Source organism: Myotis myotis, unplaced genomic scaffold, assembly GCF_014108235.1.
Source record: "Myotis myotis isolate mMyoMyo1 unplaced genomic scaffold, mMyoMyo1.p scaffold_m19_p_5, whole genome shotgun sequence".
Lineage (NCBI taxonomy): Eukaryota > Metazoa > Chordata > Mammalia > Chiroptera > Vespertilionidae > Myotis > Myotis myotis.
Window position 1 is genome coordinate 25,336,613 of NW_023416357.1, and position 21,607 is coordinate 25,358,219.

Consider the following 21,607-nt stretch of genomic DNA (forward strand, 5'->3'; position numbering starts at 1 on the left):
AATTGCTGACAGAAGCAAGTGGACCTAACTACAACTTTATGATGTGACATCCAACATCTCAAATAATCTTCAAATTAGTGTCTTGGTTGTGTGTGAGCTGCGTCAGTTTGTATTTTTGGCAGATGACAGGAAGGACACATGTTTCTTTACTGGGATCTTTATGTCTTGAAATGGTAAGTCAATAACCTCCCTGTTTTAGGTAAGAAATCAGTTTTCATTCAATGAGCACAGTTTTCAAAGAAGTTCAATATTTGAAGTACCTACCAAAAGCTGTCCAGCAAAGCAGACAAAAAGTATAAAGGCAAGCAGGAGGAACGCTGCTCCAAAGGAGATCCCAAGGATGGAGGTTCTACAGGAAAGAGAAAAGAATGGCTTAGTGTGGGGAGAGTTTCTCTTATCCTGGAAAGCCGTCAGCCATATCTTCATCTTAATTAGGACTTAATTAAATGAGGACTTCAATCCTCACTAAAATTTTTGAGAAATGAAAATGAATGTAAAACAAAACTGAAAATATGTCCATAGAAAACCATGTCCACAGTTGTGTCTGGTTGACTTGTGAGGATGGCTCATTAAAACCACCCTATACACAGTCCTTTATTAAAAAGTTATCTTTTTTTGGACTCACCTATGCAACTAGCACTTTCCGTCACTGTGTCCTCTTCCCTGCTGTTGATGTGTTGGCAGCTGCTGCCTCCAGAGCATTCTTACTCCTGTTCACTTAGGTAACCCTGAGTCTTCACCCTCCCCACTACAATCCAACCAGATTCAACTTCCTTAAAAAATAAATGCATCTAAGTGTTTTCTGAAGTTCTCCCAAGGTTTCACAGGCCCCGGCTTTTACATTCTTGCATGAGTCAATGAACACACAAGCTTTCTATGATCATGTGAACAATGTGCCCACTGAGTTACAGATTGTGCTACCAACAGGTTACAAGTATTTATAAGAATTATATACATTTCTGAGAAGTCCTATAAAAAATTAAAAAATGAAAGCCTCTTAAGCTTTCATTTATTCCAAAGATAAAAGGGGTTGGGGGGATCAAAAGAGCAGAACTATAATGAATAATAAAAGATGAAATTCAAATGGAACATCCAAGGAGAGGTCAGGTGTGTCTGAGACCATAATAAAACTCATGCCAATGACACTCGCTAGAGAAACTGAAGAGAGAGAAGAGCAGCAACACTCCGAATGTCAATAGACAGATGGAAGATCTAGATGCAAGTCAGCAACAAGTTGAAATAAATCTCTAGTGGGAAGGTGTTTATATGCCAAATACACCTATAGTATTGACTTGGCTCATGCACCAGGCCTATGTTAGGCTGCAATGTTACAAAGATGATTAAGATGTCAACCATATTTTTAGCTGCTTACAGTCTAGTAGAGATAAGCACTGTTTGTCTCCTTACCTTCTAGAACATCCTTCCTTAATATATCACTCCAGTCCTTAGACCCTGGTTGAGGCCACAGAGACCCTGGCTGCCACCAGTTGCCCCAGCCTCATCATCTCCCCTACACAGTCTCTGAGCCTCCTGCTTAGACAAGACATGAGGAAGGAGGGGACTGTGAAGCAGTGCACACCTCAGAGGGATGGACTAAAGAGGAACACGGTAACTCATCTGCTGAACTTTTGTTTGCCACCTTTCTCATCCATTTTATTCTTATAAAATAAGCTCTCAAGAGTTTCATTTGACTCTATGTTCACCTGGTTTCTTTTGAGTATCAAGGTAATGCCAGCCTCATAAGGTTGAGTTCAGAAACATTATTTCTTTTTCTTAGGTCCGAAACTGTTTAGATAACAAACGAGTAACCATTTATTGAAGGTTTGGTAAATCTCAACTATAAAACCATCTGATGAGGTGATGGTGATGATATGATGATACGATGACACAAATCAACATCCATAGATCCTTTACTACATGCCAAGCACTCTTCTAAGGACTTTATATGTATAGTTAATTTACTCCTGGATAGAAGTTAATATTATCACCTCATTTTACTGATGAGAAACTGAAACCCAGATATCTTAGGAGACTTGCCTAAAAGCTATTTCTCTATTAAGTTGTGTGGGTGACATTTGTGTTCATGAAATTGTATTCCTGATCCATGATTAGAAGTAGATATGTCACATTTATGTCATGTTTACTGGTTCTATTTTTTAAGTCAATTTTGAAAATTTTCCTAGAAAATTATCCATTTTATTTAGATGTTCAAATGTAAAGTATTATATTATTTTCTTGAAAATTTTAAAGTCTCCATATTTGAAGTAATTTCTTTTTGTACTAAATCTTATTTTTATCTTTTTTCTTTAAATCAGACTTTTGAAACTTTGCATGTGTGTTGATTTTCTCAAAGCTTTTGGAATATTATTAAAGTCTATGCATTCTGATAGTTTTTTAGATTATTAGTTTCTGATTTAACTTCAAAAAAATCTGTCTTTATTTAAACTTAAATTGTTCTTTTGCTTAATTGTCACTTGTTGCTAATCTTTTGTATTTTCAATAAATGTATTTAAGCACATAAATATTCCCATAATTACCACTTTAGCCAAATCCCATAGCTTTGATTTATAGCTACTCAATTGTCATTCTTTTCTAAAAGGTCTGTAATTTCAATTTCAATTTCCTTTTAATACAAGAGTAATTCAGAAGTCTAACTTATAACTTCTACAAAGAGGCTATTTTTGGTCTGTTCTTGTTATTTCTAATTTCAACAGATTTGATTAGAGATTGTGCTTATTATTTATACTTTGACAGTTTATTTTTCTTCTAGGCTGTGATCAACAGGCGTTACTTCTATGATGGTTTATGGCTTTCTAAAAATGATATGTATTTTCTATTTTTCTGAAAACAAAGCATGTTCTCTAAATATATCTATTCAGAGGGCCTAAATATATCTATTCAAATCCCCAGTGGGCTGACTTATTGACTCAATTTAGTCTGTCAATTTTAGAATGCATTAAGATTTCTAAATAGGATTGTGGATTTGTCAATATATCTGAACATTTTAATAGTTTCTCTTTATTTACTTCAAAGAGATGCTGGAGTGCACAAAGATTTATGATTGTTAAACTTTCCTGGTGCCTTGCATTTGAATTCTGTATTGTCAGAAATTTATATTACTGCTGCCTTCTTTTTTCTGTAAGCTGTTTCTCAAAGTAACTATTTTCCATCTTTATTTCCAAACTTTCTCTTTTAATTTTAGGTTGATCTTCCATATTTAATACAAAAGTGTGGCCTTTGATTTGTAGCCTCAATCTTTGAGCTTCTGTCCACGAATAGGATATTTTTATCCATTTACACTTATAAAATTCATTAATATTTGAGGAGTTCCTTCCATCTTGTTTTCTTAAAATGTATAGTAGGAGTCATACAGAAAATCACCTGCATGTGAAGTTTTGTGTGAAGATTTTAAAAAAATCAAATTTAATAAATTTAATATGTACATATACATTTAAATGGTCTATTCTATATGTGTCAGGTTTTTTTAAAAATATATTTTATTGATTTTTTACAGAAAGGAAGGGAGAGAGATAGAGAGTTAGAAACATCGATGAGAGAGAAACATCGATCAGCTGCCTCCTGCACATCTCCTACTGGGGATATGCCTGCAACCCAGGTACATGCCCTTGCCCGGAATCGAACCTGGGACCTTTCAGCCCGCAAGCCGACGCTCTATCCACTGAGCCAAACCGGTTTCGGCAGTCAGGTTTGATAGACTCTCCTTCCAATGAATTTTTCCATTTCATCTAATTTTAAATCTTGCTGGCCTCGAGTAATTTATAACATTCCATATTTATCCTGCCAATGTCTGTAGGCTCTGTAGTGGATTCCCTTTTATTCCTTATATTATTAGTTTGGGTGCTTTGTGATTATCTCTTTTTCTTTCTTAATCAGTTTGGTAATGGTTTAGCAATAATTAAACTTTTTCAAAAAATCAACTTTTGGCTTTACTATTTCTGTATTGATTGGTTTCTATTTTATTGATTTTTTCTTCCTTCTTTACCAATTATTCCCTTCTACATTCTTGATTTGCTCTTCATTTCCTGGCTTCCTAAATTGGAAACTGAGACTTTTTATTTTAATTGTTTCATTTTCTTTCTTTATTTTTTTTAAGCATTTGAAAGCTACAAATTCCTCTCTAAATGATTGCTTTAAGTACATACCAGATAATTTGATGTTTTGTTTTGATATACAAAACACTTTCTAATTTCTCTTGTGGTTTCTTATTTGACTAGTGTATTCAAATGTATATAATTTAACAATAAAAAGATTGAAATAAATTTTGAAAAGATTTATTAATAAAGATGGAAACAATAAAAATCTTGCTCATTGTTCCAAGAATATATGTATGCTGGGGCTACTCCTATTGAACATTATACTGGAAGAGCTAGCCAGGGAAATTAGGCACAAAAATAAAATAAAGGCATCAGACTGGAAACAAACAAGTAAAACTATCTCTACTTGTAGATGATACGATCTTGTATTTAGAATACGATGTCACAACCTGGCATTCAGACCCAGAGTGGCTCGAATTCTCACTGACATGCTCAACCTCAGGCCGTCCCGTGTTCCTGTCTACGGTGCACAGACCCTCTTGTTCAGTTGGCGGTACCCTTTATCTCCGGGAACAGAAATACCACCAAGCAAAGTAACGGCTGCTCAAAAGCTCTTAATTATAACCATTTATCATGCCTGTTCTATCAAAAGCATGTTCAGGCCCATTAAGCATACCATGAGGTTATATAACATAACCAATTTTAATTAACATTCTGGTTGCAAAGCTGTTTCTTTTTAAAACCCAAGTATAACTGATTTATGTACTTACTGAAAAGCAAAGCTGACTCCTCCCTGTCATGAGGCAAGGAAAGTCGCATTTTTTTTTAGTGAGGATTTTCGACTTTGGCACTTTAATCAAGTATATTGTTACAGTAAATGGAAAAGGCTGATTCAGGACTAGGTCCTTTCTCCTCTCTGGTTTTTCCCAGCCAGCTCATTGCTTAAAGATGGTTCTGACAGGGGCAAGGAAGCACGTTTGCTGAGAAAGAAACCAGCAGAGATTACAGACTCCTGCCCCACCAAAAACGTCTGAAAGTTATATTAGTTATAAACCATTTAAATGGGTAAACAAAGCCTTTCTCTGGAATTCCAGTTAGTGCCACGGCTCTCTTCCCTCTGTGCTCTCATTTCTCCTCCCCCAAGTAGTGACATGGGTCCCTCCATCAATGCTCTGTGAACCTCCGACACATGTATTTAGCAAAGACGATGAGAACTGAGGGAACTCACAGACCCTCAATAAAAGAAGTAATAAATAATATACATCAGTAAGAAGAAAAATGAAGAAAGGAATTTTTAAAAAGCATCGATGAGCAAAGAATTGGTAAACAATATGGGTAAATCTAAATAAATATTAACTATAATTACATCTGGACCTAAAATGATAAGAAATAATTATAGAAGAAATATAACGAATACCTTTAAAATTTATTAAGTTAAAAATCATATATTTCCTTTTAACTTAATAAAGAAAAAAAATCTCACATCAATCCTTTAGAAGTTAGGAAGGGAAGTGGAGAACAAAAGAAAAGCAAGGTAAATGAAAATAAGAAGGTAAAGCAGGTCCATATATATCAAAGAAAAAATCAAAATACAAATAAAATAAAGCATATATATAAATTAAAAAAAAAGGTAATATGCAAATTAGGCTGGGACTCCGTAACTGGTCACGACCAGACAGGAGGAGGTTGCGCACGCAGGTGAGGCCTGGAACGAAGATGGAGGCAGAGGCAGGGGGGGCCTGCTGGAGCTGGTGTGGCGGACCCAGGCAGGGGGGCCAGTGCTGCGCGAGTCAGGTGCAGGTCCCAGCCCCCTGCAGGGTGCCTCCTTGCATGGCAGGAGGCGGGGCACTTCCCTGCGTGATTTCAATCGCGTGCTGGGCCTCTAGTATTAATATAAAGATAGCAGTTTAAACCCATTAAAAAACAAACAAAATAAAAATAGATGCTGTCTATAGGAAGCTATCCAAACAATAATGGCCCCAAGAACATAGAAACGTATCTACAGTAAATATACCACGAGGTTAACATTTGTGAAATGTGCGTTTTATGCACATGCATGCTTATTATCTTATGCTCTGTACTTTTCTGTATGTTTGAAGTATTTCATAGCAAGAATTTTTTTAAAAAGAAAAAAGTGAGGCTGCTAACATGAAAGAAAAATGAAGGGAAAAGACTAATATAATATAATATAATATAATACAATATAAAGCTGGTACAGGAGGTGCAGTTCTCAACTACGAAGGGACTTGAGACTCAATATGTTAGCCCCATATCAGGAGGAGGCTGGAGACCAACAGGCAGTCACATGGGCAGAATGTGATTGAGCCTCAATAAAAATTCTGGACACCAAAGGCTTGGGTGAGCTTCCCTGGTTGATGACACTTGGTGGGTATTGCCACACATGGTGGCTGGGAGAAGGTAATCCCTCTATGCTTCCTTGGGAGAGAACAGCCAGAAGCTCTGCATTTGGGCCCCTTCTAGACTCCGCCCTATGTGTCTCTTCCTTAGGCTAATTTTAATGTATCCTTTCCCTGTAATAAGTCATTCAGTGAGTTACACACATGCACACACACACACACACACACACACACACACACACACAAGTTTCAACTCTTTTTATTTGAGGAGCCTGCAGGCCTTCCTCTGAACTTTCTGACTGCCAACACAAAGAGGGAAATGCAACCAGCACAGATTTCACAATGTTCACACTCGAAGTCTAACTTGTTGCTCAAGAAACACATAATAACTGGTGATGATAGAATGGACTGCCATAATTAAATAACATATGTATGGGTCCTCATAAATAAACAATGCAATAAAAGAGAGACACGAAAATAAAAGCAACGACAGAGCAGACATCTCCTTTTAAAAGTATAATGCCATGAAATGTTCTTCTTGGTCCCTGGAAGTCTGTCATCTTTGACTTCATCTTTTTTTGTTTTGTTGTTTTGTTTCGTTAATCCTCGTCCGAGGATATTTTTCCATTGAGTTTCAGGGAGAATGGAAGAAAGAGGGAAAGACAGAGGAAAACATCAATGTGAGAGAAACACATCGATTGGTTGCCTCCTACATGAGCCCCACCAGAGCCCGGGCTGGGGAGGAGCCTATAACCAAGGTACATGCACATGACTGGAATCAAACCCAGGACCCTTTGGTCTGGATGCCGGCACTCTATCCACTGAGCCAAACCAGCTAGGGCATCTTTGACATCATCTTTTAAAATGCTGACTCACTTTCCTCTCTTCCAGCTCCTTCCAGTGGGTGATAAACTAATTATGATGTAGAAAATATAAAAAATACTTATTAGGAAGATACAGAAAATGAATGAATTTATCTACTTGAGAGTAATAATAAGGGTCCATTTCCCTTGGTAGTACTTGTATCATCTACATAACTTTTTTTAAAAAAGAGAATGTTTTATTATTTTGCTCTCTGAGAAGATTGTATAAATTTTTAATCCAAATACATGACAGAGATGTAAGAACTTTTTTTTTTATCCTCACCTGAGGATATGCTTCCATTGATTTCAGAGAAAGAGAAAGGGAGAGGGAGAGAGTGAAACATCAATCAGTTGCCTCCTGCACATGCCCAGACCAGGAATTGAACTTTCAATCTAGGTATGTGCCCTGGCCGGAATCAAACTCACAACCTTTTTGTTGTCTGGGACGATGCTCCTACCAACTGAGCCACCCGGCCAGGGCAATGCCCAGCCTATAAGCCTTGTGCATGCTGGGACCATTGTTTCTCTCTTGAACCATGTGGCACAGGCCTGGCACTTAGAAGGAACTTAATTTGTTAACTTTTTAAAAAATAAAAAACTTGTAAATTGACATTAGCAAATTTCACTTAAGTTTTAGAAGAACTCAATTGGCCCACACATTTTAATGCTAACTTATGGGGGAGGGGAAATCTAGTGGGAACCCTTTCCTAAAAGGGGTCTGATAGTTTTGGATTGTACATAGATGAGTAATATTTTGATTTGTTATAGCTCTATAAAGCCTTTGAATGGGCTCAGTGTCCAGAAGAATATCCTCTCGCGTACAGAGAGAAAGACAGACTTTTCATTTCTAGTTTGCTTTCTATCAATGAGACAAAATGTAACCCAGCCTTAGCAATTCAAGTTGCCCACAAATGCTGGCTGTGCCCCAGAAGTTAAACGCAAATGCTCTAAATTATACTAAATTAAAAATGATTGCTTTGCCTTAACAGAGTAGGTAACAATAAGGGGAAAGAACATTTATCTTAAAATTTATGTCTATATCCCCAGTTATCAAAAGACAAGAGATTTGTTTTCTTTTTCTTTTAGACTGTAGAATGGGAAAAATCTGTTTCTTTAAAGGAAGTCAGTTGGTGTGCATTTCATTCATTAAGAAGGTGAGGGAGAAAGACAATCCAGGAATCATAGAGTGACTGGATTTTCACCAATAGGTGGGACTAGCAGGAGTCCACCCCAAAGTGTGAACCTGGGAAATCCAGCTCATCCGGTTTCTCCTGTCTGTTTCAGGTCTGTCCTGGGAGAGGCAAGTTGGACAGTGACCTATAACAGTCAGAGATGGGGGCAGGGCCTGGACTTCATGGAGAAGACTGTGAAATCAGAATGAATGGGTGGGCTAAGTGTGCCCAGAGCAGACTTTCAATATACAATGATGTTATTTGTATATTAGAAACAACATCAGGCAATTTTGCCTTTTTTGGTAAAGTTTTCCTGGGCTATATTTCTTAAACTGGGCATCAGAGTAATATGAAAATCAAAGCAGAAGGAAACACTGGAACACAAATCCACATGTCCACTTTGAAAATCCATTATTTCTATAACTAAACATGATGCATGGAGACCACTTAACTTCACAGATCCTGAGGTCTAACCCTTCCACCATCACTGTGGTATGGCACATAACCCCTCTGTTTAGAAACTACCATCTCCTCACACCCTTAAGCATCATGGGCCAGTAGGATGGTACCAGATGAGAGTCCCAATGGAGAACCACATGCACTTACTTTGGTAACACGAGAATCTGCACGATAAAGATGCAGAAGAAAATGAGGCAAGCACAGGTCACGTAATATTTGAACGCTGGCAGTGCCGTGGCTCGGTACTAAGGGGGAGAAGGAGGAAACTGTGAGTGGCAGTTCAGTAAGAGCAGGGCTGAAGCAGTCATCTAGCAGCCTAACTCTACCCAGTTCATGCATCACACTCCTGCATTATAGACTGTGGCACAAACGAGCTGAGGACGATGGCTGTTCATCCCCGGCAATGAGTACTTCCTCCCTCCAAATGAGCTGTAACTTCCAAAGACCGTGACTTATATAAGCCGGCCTGTTCAGAAACGCATTTAAAGGTAACTGAATCAATCACTTCATCAAGGAGATAGAGCACCTGACAAGTGAGTGACTGATGGGCCAGTGAACTGAGTGATCTGTGTGGGAGCCCTGGTTCCCTTGTTGCCCACAGTTATTTGGGGAAAGCAAATAAATTTTCACTTAATATTTCACTTTTGAATGCTACTGAGAAAATGTAATTTCCTCCTTCAATTTACTAGTTTTAGTCTTTTATTTTGTTATTTATTTTAGTGCTACTTAGAGGTAATGTGTAAATTTACAAGCTAGAGAAGCCCGGCGGGCTTTGTCTAGGTCCACATTCATTCTGTTTGCTTGTCTGAGCCTGGCTGATGGACATTCTTTCCACTTGTCCACGCGGCTTTCGATCCCACTCAGGACCGTACACTGACCAGTGTAGCTGCCCACCTGGGACTGCCCCTGCCTGAGTTATGCAGGAAAAACGACAGCCAAAGTTGCAGCTGAGACTAGACTGCTTCTCAAAAGAGTTTTATAATAAAATGAAAGGAAATAAAGTTTCTGTGGCCATGCTATCGACCCCCGGACAATACTGGCAGGCTGCATTAGCTGCATCTGCACAGACTGCTCCCCAAGTTATGGGAAGTTATAGTATGAATTGCTGGGGTTTTAGCCACTGGGGTTTTAGTGAGGGATGCTGGATTTCTGGGTGGTGAATTGAAGTTTCTCTTCCTTGCTTCCTTGCTACCTTGTATCCTTCCTGCAGGGCTGAAGAGCAGGCTGGGGATAGATGGACAAAAAGCAAGCTTAAATCTCAATGCTCTCTCAACCTCGCCTGAAAGTTGGCCTCTGTAAATATGTCCTCATGGGCAATGTCAGCAAAAGTGGCATTTTAAAACGACAATCACCTTCTATTTGCTAGAATGTTTTTCTGATGAATTTTGTGACTTACTAGCCGGGATAATTTACACGTTGATGAAGGAGCTACATTAGCAAAAGCACAGAAATGTGATTACATTCTACGCATTCAATTATATCCTTATCTTTTCCCTTCTGCTGGGCTTTGTGCAGAGCTATGAGTTGTAGAATTAATAAAGGAGATGGACTTCTACCAGGAAGGGACTGCTTTACCATTTACACATTAAGTAACCATCAGTATGTGTTAAAGTTATTCAAGGAAAAAATGGTCAAAATAATAGTAATGAATTATATAAAACATCAATTTGGTAAACCATCTGTAGTCAATATGTTGACTTAGAAGCAGACAATTGATCTTCTTGACCACTAGTAAAAAAAAGAAAATTTTGGTGTAACTGCATAATCCAACCCTGATGAATTTTGGGAGAAATTTTGGTATTTGATTTTTTTCTGTTCAATATCCATAAAACAATGAACTGAATTCCCTTAATAGCATTTTAAATACAGTAGCTTTTGTTCAAACTAAGACTGTAATTACATGGTTGGATAATAAAAATCGCCTCTAAAGTGTTCCTTTTTTTGTATCAACACAAAACAAAAGGCAAATCAAATAAAGCTGACCTAGAGCAGTTGTCTTTTCTATAATAATTATTTAATTCATTTTAGAAAATCCATGTTAAACTTGACATGTAAAAATTAAATGTCTGCTTATTATGTGTGCCTGAAATAGCTCTTACTTTATGAGTCATAATGTGAAAGTATTTAGATGCAACAAAACCTAAAAGTTTGAAGTTCCTAATTCTCCCAAACACGTTGACTGTAAATCTCATATTTTTTGTCAAAAAGTTGAAATAATTTGTGCAAAGTCACTGTAAATTTATCAGGAAGAATTTGTTTAAACCACGCTCCTTTCTTTAAGCTCCCAATCTCAGACGTGTTCCAGACATCATATACCACCAGGAGTATTGAGAATGATGACTAGCCAGAGATGAAGCTTGGTTCCAAGAACTATGACAAAACAATATATGCATGGAAGAATTGTAGAAAAGGTAGAAAGATTTGGAGATAGCTAGAGGCAGTTTAAATGTCACAAATAAGAAAAAACACGAGTATAATTTTATGAAGAAATTTGAAAAACTAAAATGTCATAAAAAGTGATTGATTTTAAAGAAAAATATAGCTTACCTCTTTTTCCAGTATTTTATTGTAGAAAAGCAATGAGATTCTCTGAATGTCTTCGGACTTGAGCCATTGCCTAGAAATAAAAAGGGCAGACATCATAAAACAAAACCTCCAACCAAACATCTGGAACTACTTTTAAAAAAGTCACTTGCATTCTTCTTTCTTTATTGTAAATCATCCAAAATTGAATATTTTAAAAAAGGTACAATGCCAAATAACTGGATATGGAGTCCGCAAATATAATATTCCTATTCACACTGCCCTCCTTGAAAAATTTGATATTAACAACCATCTGTTGTACCAGCTTGAAACTCAAGTTATCCTAATTAAATAACTAGGGATTCAAGTACGTTATTAAATGTGTTCCCTGATGTTTTACTGAAATCACATGGTAGTGTTATGTCCTGAAGTATTTGGTCCACAGAGAAGCACTGTATTTCTGCGTCTATACCAAGCAACACATTACAGAATGTCAAACCCATTTAGAGTCCCTTCAAGTTCTGGGCAAGGAGATTTTGCTTCTTTTACCCTTACTGAAAATACTTTCATTGTTATGTTATGTTTTGTTTTCTTTATAATATTTTTTCAATTAAATACATATAATTACAGTTGACATACAATATTATATTAGTTTCAGGTGTGCGACTAGTGATTAGACATTTATATAACTTATGAAGTGGTCCCTATGATAAATCTAGTACCCATCTGACACCACACATAGTTATTAACATATTATTGACTATATTCCCTATGATGTACTTCACATCCCCTTGACAATTGTAACTACCAATTTGTACTTCTTAATTCATACACCTTTTTCACCCATCCCTCAAGCCCTCTTCCATTTGGCAACCATCAAAGTGTTCTCTGTATCTATGAGTTTGTTTCTGTTCTGTTTGTTCATTTATTTCGTTTCTTAGATTTCACATGTAAGTAAAATCATCGTTATGGTTTTTTTATTTCTATAAAATAAAAATAGTATTTGAACATGTTTTACAAAAATATCAGTTGAAAATACTAATATAAGAATCAAGCAGTTCAGATCACTAATATTATGTTAACATAAACACATGTGAATAAATACATACATATCACTCAGATGTTAAAAAAATAAAAATTATATGGAAGTATGCACGCTTACTCATTGGTTGACTCACAAAAATCTATCTTAAGAAAGTAGTTGAAATAGAGAGCTTAATGACAGAACTTTTCACTGGAATGCTCTATATAATCACAAGCTAAGCGGAGACACCAGACATATGACCAAGCAAGCCGGGTGCGCAGTGCCTGATATAATCATGCATTTGGCCATAAATTAACATAAATTTTCTGAAACAAAGTTAAGTAAAAAAAATAAAATTGAAATGTGTGCATCAAGAAAAATATCTAAAAATAAACACCAACAATGACCAACTGGCTTGAGTCATTAAATGATGAATTTATATTTCTCCTTTCCTAACTTCTCTTAACTATATTTATAATTACAAATATAATAACCTGAATTATAATGAAGATGCATATATATATATATATATATTTCTACAAGTATATATAACCTTATGTCTACATCTATATATATGGGAAGAGAGAACCTATACATATATGAAAATATTGGAGATAAAATGATATTTTACATAAAATTCCAAAAAAATTACATCTGTTCAAACAAAAATCAATTCACATGAATTTATTAATATAGAACTTTCCAATCCATTGTGCACCTGCCTATGGATTTGGGCTCCTTGAGAGGCATTCGGGAAATAAAGGATAAAGGCCTTTGAGGATCCAGGAGAAAAGGCCAGGTGAACTGTTACACTTTATCCAGGAATCAGTCACTTACTGATTTCAGACTTTGGGCCCCTAAGTGTACATGAGGTCTCAGATTTGGGTTAACGACAAGTTACCCCAGGAGACCAGCACGTCTGGGGAGGGAAATCTCCAGGTCTATGTGGATATGCTGTGCCCGGAAGCCCTGGAGAGTTAGGAAGACTCTCATGGTGCCGACCATGATGAGTGTGAATGTCCCACAAGACTCAAAGACAAGACTTGCACTGAAGTCAGTAATGTGTCCCAGAACAATCACCATTAAAACTGGGAACCATATATAACAATACTTAAAAAATATATATTTTTATTGGTTTTAGAGATGAAGGGAGAAAGGGAGAGAGATAGAAGCATCAATGATGAGAGAGAATCATCGATCGGCTGCCTTCCACGTGCCCCCCACTGGGGATCGAGCCCACAACCCAGCACGTGCCCTGACGGGGAGCTGAACTGTGATCTCCTGGTCCATAGGCTGATGCTCAACCACTGAGCCATGCCGACCAGGCAATAATACTTTTTGATTCAAGGGTATAATCTTTAGATTCAGGGAAACAGACATTTTTGGCAGTTCTTATTATTACATTAGCTGCAGAAATATGTAATTGTCCTTTTATGAGACTAATTGGAGGAATCAAAGGTTGGTTAATATAGAAAAAGGACAGAAAATAAAATTTAAGATATATTTTTTACTATACTCATTTCCAGAACTGTGTACTTATGAAACTATAAATCATGTATACAGGTAGCTTATTAAAAGTTTTTTCTTTATTGAGAAAGATCTAATTTAAAAATGCTCCTGAATTATATAAGCTTGGAAATAAAATGAGTGAAATTTATAAAGGGGAAATAAAACCAGCTCATCATTAAGTTGAAAAGCCCCCTAATTCCAGTCCAGATTTTAGTTTCCTATCTGTCTGTGTCCTGTAGGTAGCAGGAAGTGCTCAAGACCAGGTTTCTCTTTCCTTGTGTCCCTAGCACCTAACACTGAGTTTTGTAAGCCACGAACACTGGACTGATACTTGAGGAAATGACTTAATTCAAGCCACATGTTGCATTTAGGGCACATAAAGGATCTTTAGGCAGGTGTTAATTCATTGTGCCAGTATATCTGAATTACAACTGTAGCCCGACCAAGATACTTTAATACTTTATTGGGTATATATTCAATTACGCGCACACACACACACACACACACACACACACACACTCTCATGTAATCTTCTCATAAACCCTATAAATATTTTAAAACAAATTCTTAAAATGAACAATGTAGAGGAAGCACACATTTTGCAAAGATATGCAACTTAATTTTGGAGGCAGAGCTCTAGGTGAAAATCATTTACATTTTTCAAGAGTCAACTTTCATGATAAAAATTAGATAGTCGGGTTTCCATTAGGATAGAAACTTTTCCATGGAGCTTTTTATTTGGACCTCCTGATGTTTACACTACAACTTAATTCAACAGACATTTATTGAATGCACATGCACCTGGTGTGGTTTCAGAGGCTGATGAATGTGACTGTTCTGTCCAGGCCATGAATGCCACTACTTTCTTTAATTATTTTTAGGCATTTCTTGGACCATTTAAAACTATAACAACAATTCCTAGACTGAATAGACATTCACAGAATTTATAGACTTCACAGACTGAACAATATTGTGCCCCCACCTCAGAAAAACCTGGTCTTGACTTCCATTGCCTTCATGAATTCAGATTCTAATGCATAACACTCTTCCACAATTTGGAACATGGGTAGCTCCATGTTCTCTGGTTTTGCATGGGAATAAATGAATTCTGAATGGATAGTGATACTTACTATAACTTAAAGTTTTTCCCACAAGGAATTCCTACTGATCCTTTCATATGACCTCCTGAACACATTTTGCTATGATTTTTCTCTCCATGTTTACATCTCATGTTTTTTATTAGTAATTTACTTGGAGAGTGTTTATTAGGCAGGAAATAACAATCTTTCCAAATAATAGGGTTTGAAATATCATCTCTGAAATTATCCAGATGAATGATAATTTAAGATTAAGAAGAACTCACTTTTGTGCATTAATCCCATCAATTGCTTGAATCATCCTTTCATTCAATTCTTCTTCAAATCGTTTCTTTTGTGACTTGGTTCTACATGAAAAAGGAAATGCAATGGGTAAGAATCTTATTAATAAACTAAACATTAACCCAATTTTTCTATGATGCCAAAACCTCTGTTTAATTCTGTTAAACAAGTAAAAAGAATGAATCCATGAACAGCCTTTTCTTTATTAACAGCAGCCACTCTATGAATCGACAGAACTGACTTGAGTTTTTGGTGCAGTAAAATGTGGCCTTACTTCACTTAGAGTGAAATTTTTCTTGGTAATCAAAAGCAACACTGAAGGATAGGTGCTTGGTGTTGGAGATGAAAGAACTTTTTGTCCTACAAGACACATTAGCCCTTGACTGGTTGCCTTTATAAACTTTAGTTTATGACAGAACACACTGGCTTGGAAATTCCCCTGCAAAAATTCAGTTTAGTTGACAAAATAGTTATTCCTTGTTCATGTTTTCGTTGGTCCGTTTTCAAGAATTTGAAGAACTACCGTCTTTTTTAGGCATATCAAAGCTTATTTGTATGTATTTAAATGTTCCTCAATGTTTGAAAGCACAATTCACAGAAAACCCCGCTTATATTTGCAGACCATTCACTTGGTAGTGGAAGCAAATAACCTTCAGCTGTAATATGCTTTGTAAATAAATTAAGCCAAAATCATAGTGAGTTTCACAAGGTTAATTTGACAATTAGCATGAGAAAACCAAAACAATAAATGTTTTAAAAAGTTAAGCACCTGCAAAGAACGAAAGCACAGGCTGGCCCTCGCCAACTGGCCTGCACCAGCCTGTGCCTAAGTCTAGGTGTGACAGGTCCCTGAGTGGGATGTGCAGTGAGTACATGGCTTCTCTGTGTTCTGGTTGGTTAAATTACTGATTGAATAGACTTTCTATTCTGGAATAAAAATAACACTTTTCTGAGTTCAGAACTATCTCTAGATATAGACAAGAAGAGCCAATCAATATGCAATGTCATAGTTATCTGTAATTAATCTCATGGAATCATCATTAATGAGATGATGGACATTGCAATTCCATCAGCATCTGTGGATTTGTGTCTTCAAGTCCTGTCTTCTTTAAACAGGCCAAGGACAGTCTTGGTTCAAAACCAGAATAATATTAAGTGACCCAGATGCAGATACAGAACCAAGAGGTATTGACATGTCATATTCCAAACTGCTTGAAGAAGACAAATTATTTATCTTATCTTTTTTTTTTTAAAGCCAGGAACTTTAGCAATCATCTAGTCTGGCTAATTCTAATTTACAGGGAGGATCTATTTTGACTTTAGACTTTTTGTTTTGTTTTTAATCAGCCCTTCACTGGACTTGAGTTTCTTGACTTCAATTTGGTGGCTTTCTTTTTCTCAAAATCTCTCTAAGTCTAAGAAGAAACAGTTGTAGGTCCTTGAATTCACGGAAAAACAAAATCCTTCAATGTTATGCCTGTGGCTAACAATAACATTGCCTTCGTGAATCTGTTTTGGGATTAGCTTGGGCAATGCCTGTACAGCGGTCAATGCAGTAAGCATGGCACATGCAGTGGTCAATAAATGCATATGATTTTTTACCTTTGTATTCACTAATTATCTGGACAAAAATTACTAATCTACAGACAGTGTTCTTGCTTCTGTAATTTGGTGAATTCTGCTAGGGAAATAATAGATACCGCTAGGTCTCATAATCTACCCACCAGGAGTTCTTAACTTGCCAACCAGGGCTTTGTTTCTTTGACTTTCAGCATTTCTGATCTTCCAGTCCTTGCTTCTGCCTCTGGGCCTCACCGATGGCCTCTCCATTGCTCACTGTCCCCAACCCCTATTTCTTTCCAATTTCTCTCCATTATTTCTCCTGAGCTCCTTCTCTAACCTGTCCCACCCTCACACTAGGGTTTTTATATCTAAGGAGACATGGAGGAGGTTGTGTGTTAGCTCAGATGATGCCTCAATAGCATGGACATTGCCTCATGGCCAGGCTGTAGGCTCAGAGAGGTTTTATGATGTAGGCCATGTGACAAAGCCAGGGTGTTCGAGGGAAGCCCAGGTAAGGCTGGTTTGAAAGTCTATCTCCATGAGGCCCTTAGGGTCACCAGAGATCACCCACCACAGAGGCAAGGGGAACAGACATGGAGGGGACCCTTGAGAAGGCAGACAGGAAAGGAGAGCAATGAGGAACGCAGGCTTTGGCACCAGAGTTAGGACACACATCCTGGCCTCACCTCTGCCAGCTGCCGACTCTGGGCATTCGTTTAACCCCCTGCACCTCAGTGTCTTCCCTTCTTAAAGGATAATGGCCATAGGGTCTGTCTTGGAAGAATACTAAGGACGAAATCAGATTTTCCACATGCCTAGTCCAGATACAAAGGATAGCTTTTGATCACTGTCTTCCAGACAGCAGTCATCCCAGAAGACACTGCCCACATAACCCTGGTGGTCCACTAGGCATTTCCTGCTGTCATTTCAGAAAACAGGTTCTTGAAGCACAATTTCAGGGAGGGGCAGATAGACAACAGAAGACACATCGAGAATAAAGTGAAAGGATGGTCACAAAATTTCTGTGCACAGTTGCTCGCAGACTTGCTAGCGCTTGCTTGGCCGGAAGAGTCACACACTCTTAAGGTATGCTATGGGTCCATGATATTCCTTAAAATTGGCTGGGGTTCTCTTTAATGTGGCACTTGTCACTTCAAACATAATGCCTCAAAGGCCCAGAACCCAATTATCCCTGTAACAGAGGGCTATGGGTGTTCTATCTCAATGTTAAAAGTTCAAATGTTACACAAAATATAAAGTAGAGCTCATTACAACCAAGTCACCTAGAGGGATTCTGGGGTGATGTGCACTCCTTGCCATGCTTTGCAGGGAACGATCTACCTAATTGTGTTTACTTTTTACTTGGATATAATGTGTTTTCTGTAAGAATAAACCCACTTCTTTGTGGGGGAAAAAAACTGGCTTGAGTTTTGGGCCTTCCATGAATTATCCTACTTAATTCAATAAGAAATACTTCATCCCCAAATCAATACTACCGTATAATTCCAACTCCCAAAGCTAGAGGAACGTGGAAATAAAAGATATTAGTGCCTGTAGTTCTACCATGGGTGGTGACTGGGGCCTGGAGACATGTGTGGGAAGTTTTTTTTTCCTTTTTAGAGAGGTTGGGCAGCCCTACTTTGTACCACAGAAAAGCTAGACTTCTTTTGCTTTTATTTCTAAGATTCAAAACAGAAAAATGTAATTTTAAGGACCATACTCATTTTAAGAAAATTCCATTTTTTGCTATATATTAATATCAGGAAGAATCATTTTAAGAAAATAATTTCAAGTTCTACAGTGATTACCAGGTGGTGTTTTCTTTTTCCCCTCTCTCAATTCTAATAACATGATACTAATAATCCTATTTTTAGAAGCTTGAGAGCAATTTAATAGGGCTCTTCACAAGTAGCTGCTCTTTTAGAAGAAGTAGCCTTCAAAATTACTATAATTTATGACAATTACTTTCAGAAATAAATAAAAAGTGAGCTTTTAAAAATCAGAAAATGGAACATATACCATACCTTAAGGTGCGATTTTGAAAATTGTGTTGGCCCATTGGTACATCCTATAAAAAAAGGATATTAGTTGCCAAAAATATACTTTTAAAATAGCATTGCGATGATAACTATGTAAAACATATTTCTTCTTTTATCATGAGAAATTTCAGTTAGGTAACATATAATTACCCATGTGGAACAAAGACTTAACTATAAATGTAAAACAAGATTAAAAACTCAGTTTATATTTAAAATGTTGGTGTCGTCTATAAACTGTGGATGCCAAAAGTATCAGACTGGTTGTTGGGATTTTTAACATTTACATCTTAATATTCAAAGATATGATTTCAAACAATGGCCTACAGAAAAATCATTATTAGAGTCATGTAAACAGCTTACAATCATTTGAAATTGTAGTTTAGCATCAGAAAAATATTTAAAAGTGCTTTACAACATAAACATAACCACAAAGTCTATAGTCAATCCTTATTAAACTGTGAAGAAATGGTGCCATTGGTTAAGAATGTGTATTGGGGGGACCACTTTGTAAAGTATATGACTGTCTAACCACTATGCTGTATACCTGAAACTAATACAGGATATTATTGAATGTAAACTGTAATTGAAAAATAAAGATTTGACATATGAGTGCTGGGAGTTCCTGAAAACAGAATGAGAGGAAGACACCAGTCAGAGTTTATCAATGGGACACCCACTGTTAATGGTCAATAGTAGATCTAAAAAACCACAAGATTCATCGTTATACAGTTATAGTGGAAATTAAAATTGAAACAAAATGGTTCTAAAGAAACTTCTCTTTGCTGCTTTATCTCCAAGGTTAGGGTAAGAAATGTGTTAAGGGAATACATTTACCTAGGAAAAGGTAAAACATTAAAAAAAACCCCACAAAACTAAACTCCAAGTTTTCTTATATAAAGTAAAATAATACATTATTCACCAGCTCTATCACTGCTGAACCAAGAATCAATGGAGCTCTGCATAGGGTATTGGATAAAAGAATTAACTTCCGGCAATGACAACTGTTCAATCCTGGGATGTATTAATAAGAATGATTATTAATCATTTCTGAAAGTGAGTAGGAACACAGCTAAGTAACCATCATATGGGCTTCATGTGTTAAACAAAGTCTTGGAATTTTCTTAAGTTATCTTATCTTGCTGCTAAAGCAGCCCCTAGGCTCTGTATCTGTGACTAGTGAAACCAGCCAGTTAAGAAAAGTGAGTTTGTTCAAGAGGTCCCTCTGATTTCATAAACCAACTTCCGGAAGCTTAAAGCACTAGACCTTGCAACATTCCCTGAAGGAGGCATCTTCACTAACATAACAGATTAAAGTCAGGTGAAATATTTCCTGTGGTCCCATGATGAGATAATGAGGGAGACAGGCACTGTTAAGTCCTGGGACAATAAGACTGCTGAGAAATAAACAACCATAACAATATCAATAACACCTGGACAATAATGTTTTCACAGGTATACATAAGAAACAGGACAGAAAATCATGTTCTAATATTTATACATGGTTCTAATTTCTTGAAAACCAACCAACCAACTTCTGATGAACAACAAACACAATGAGAAATATGGTTATTAGTCATTAGCATTAATAATAAATGTAGCATTGAGGCAAAATTGTCCAAATTATTATTTTTCATAAGAGTGATAAAAGCATCGACTCTCACTGACAACTTGATACTAGCATCTTAGGATGCTTTTCCTCTAACAGCTCTGAATGCTAAAAGGCCACAGATGCTCCAGGCCCTCCTCTTTTGGTCTCTTCTCTTCTTGACAATTCCATCCAGCTCCATGGCTTTAAATACCATCTAAAACCTGACCCCTCTCACATTCACATCTCCAGCTTGGGCCTCTTCCCTGAGTTCTAGACTTGCATATCCAGCTGCCAACCTCCTAGCTGCACTTAGATTCTAAAAGGCATACTGATTTGAAGATGTCCATTAGCAAAGTCTTGATTTTTCCATTTTAAATCTCTTGATTTCCCTATAGCATTTGTCATCGCAGTTAATGTCATCATCATTCTTCCAGCCTTGCCGCTAAAAGAAGTGTCAATTCATCTTTGATCCTCGTTTTCACACATATCCACTCCACCACAGTCTGATTTGCTCTATATTCCAAGTAGACCCTGAATTTGCTTCTCACTGTATACACTACTAAAATCTCAGCATAAGTGAGCATCATTCTCACTTGGTCCCCTGCACTCTTGCTCCATTATTGCAAAGCACATTCTACCATGCCTGTTCCTCACTTAAGATCCTCTAGTGACCTCCCACTATACTTACTAGTAGAGTGAATTAAACAGTTACCTTAGTGCATCTCAGCCTGATTGTTTGCTCATTGTTGATGACACTATAGCCACACAGGATCTTCTCTGACCACATTCATTTCCATCTTAGAACCACTGAATTTATTGTTCTGCCACCTCCTTTCCTAATTTCCTCCTCTCCTTCTCTGAGACGTCCCCAGCCATCCTACCAAGAGTAATCACCCATGCACTCTCATGAACATCACTCCATTTTATCTTTATCATGGCCTTCTGCAGCTCCTAAGATGATCATGTTCCTTTGTTTCCTACGTATATTCTCTCTCTTTCCAATAGAATACAAATTCCTCTAGGACTTGTCCTGGTGGTCTCCTTTACTGATGGTCTGGTAGGTCATAGTCTTCTGT

General features: G+C 37.1%; 1 protein-coding gene across 9 annotated transcripts in view; it reads right to left on the reverse strand.

The window, feature by feature from the left end:
• Positions 1-21,607, reverse strand: part of ADCY2 (adenylate cyclase 2) — a 283,437-nt gene that overhangs the window by 59,860 nt on the left and 201,970 nt on the right. For all 9 annotated transcript variants that reach the window (XM_036309124.1, XM_036309130.1, XM_036309126.1 and 6 more), the window contains exons 11-15: positions 18,929-18,972; positions 15,326-15,406; positions 11,454-11,523; positions 9,054-9,151; positions 265-349 (exon numbers count right to left, since the gene is read on the reverse strand). In XM_036309124.1, coding sequence (XP_036165017.1) covers positions 265-349; positions 9,054-9,151; positions 11,454-11,523; positions 15,326-15,406; positions 18,929-18,972 — 378 coding nt within the window. The remainder of the gene's footprint in view (positions 1-264; positions 350-9,053; positions 9,152-11,453; positions 11,524-15,325; positions 15,407-18,928; positions 18,973-21,607) is intronic.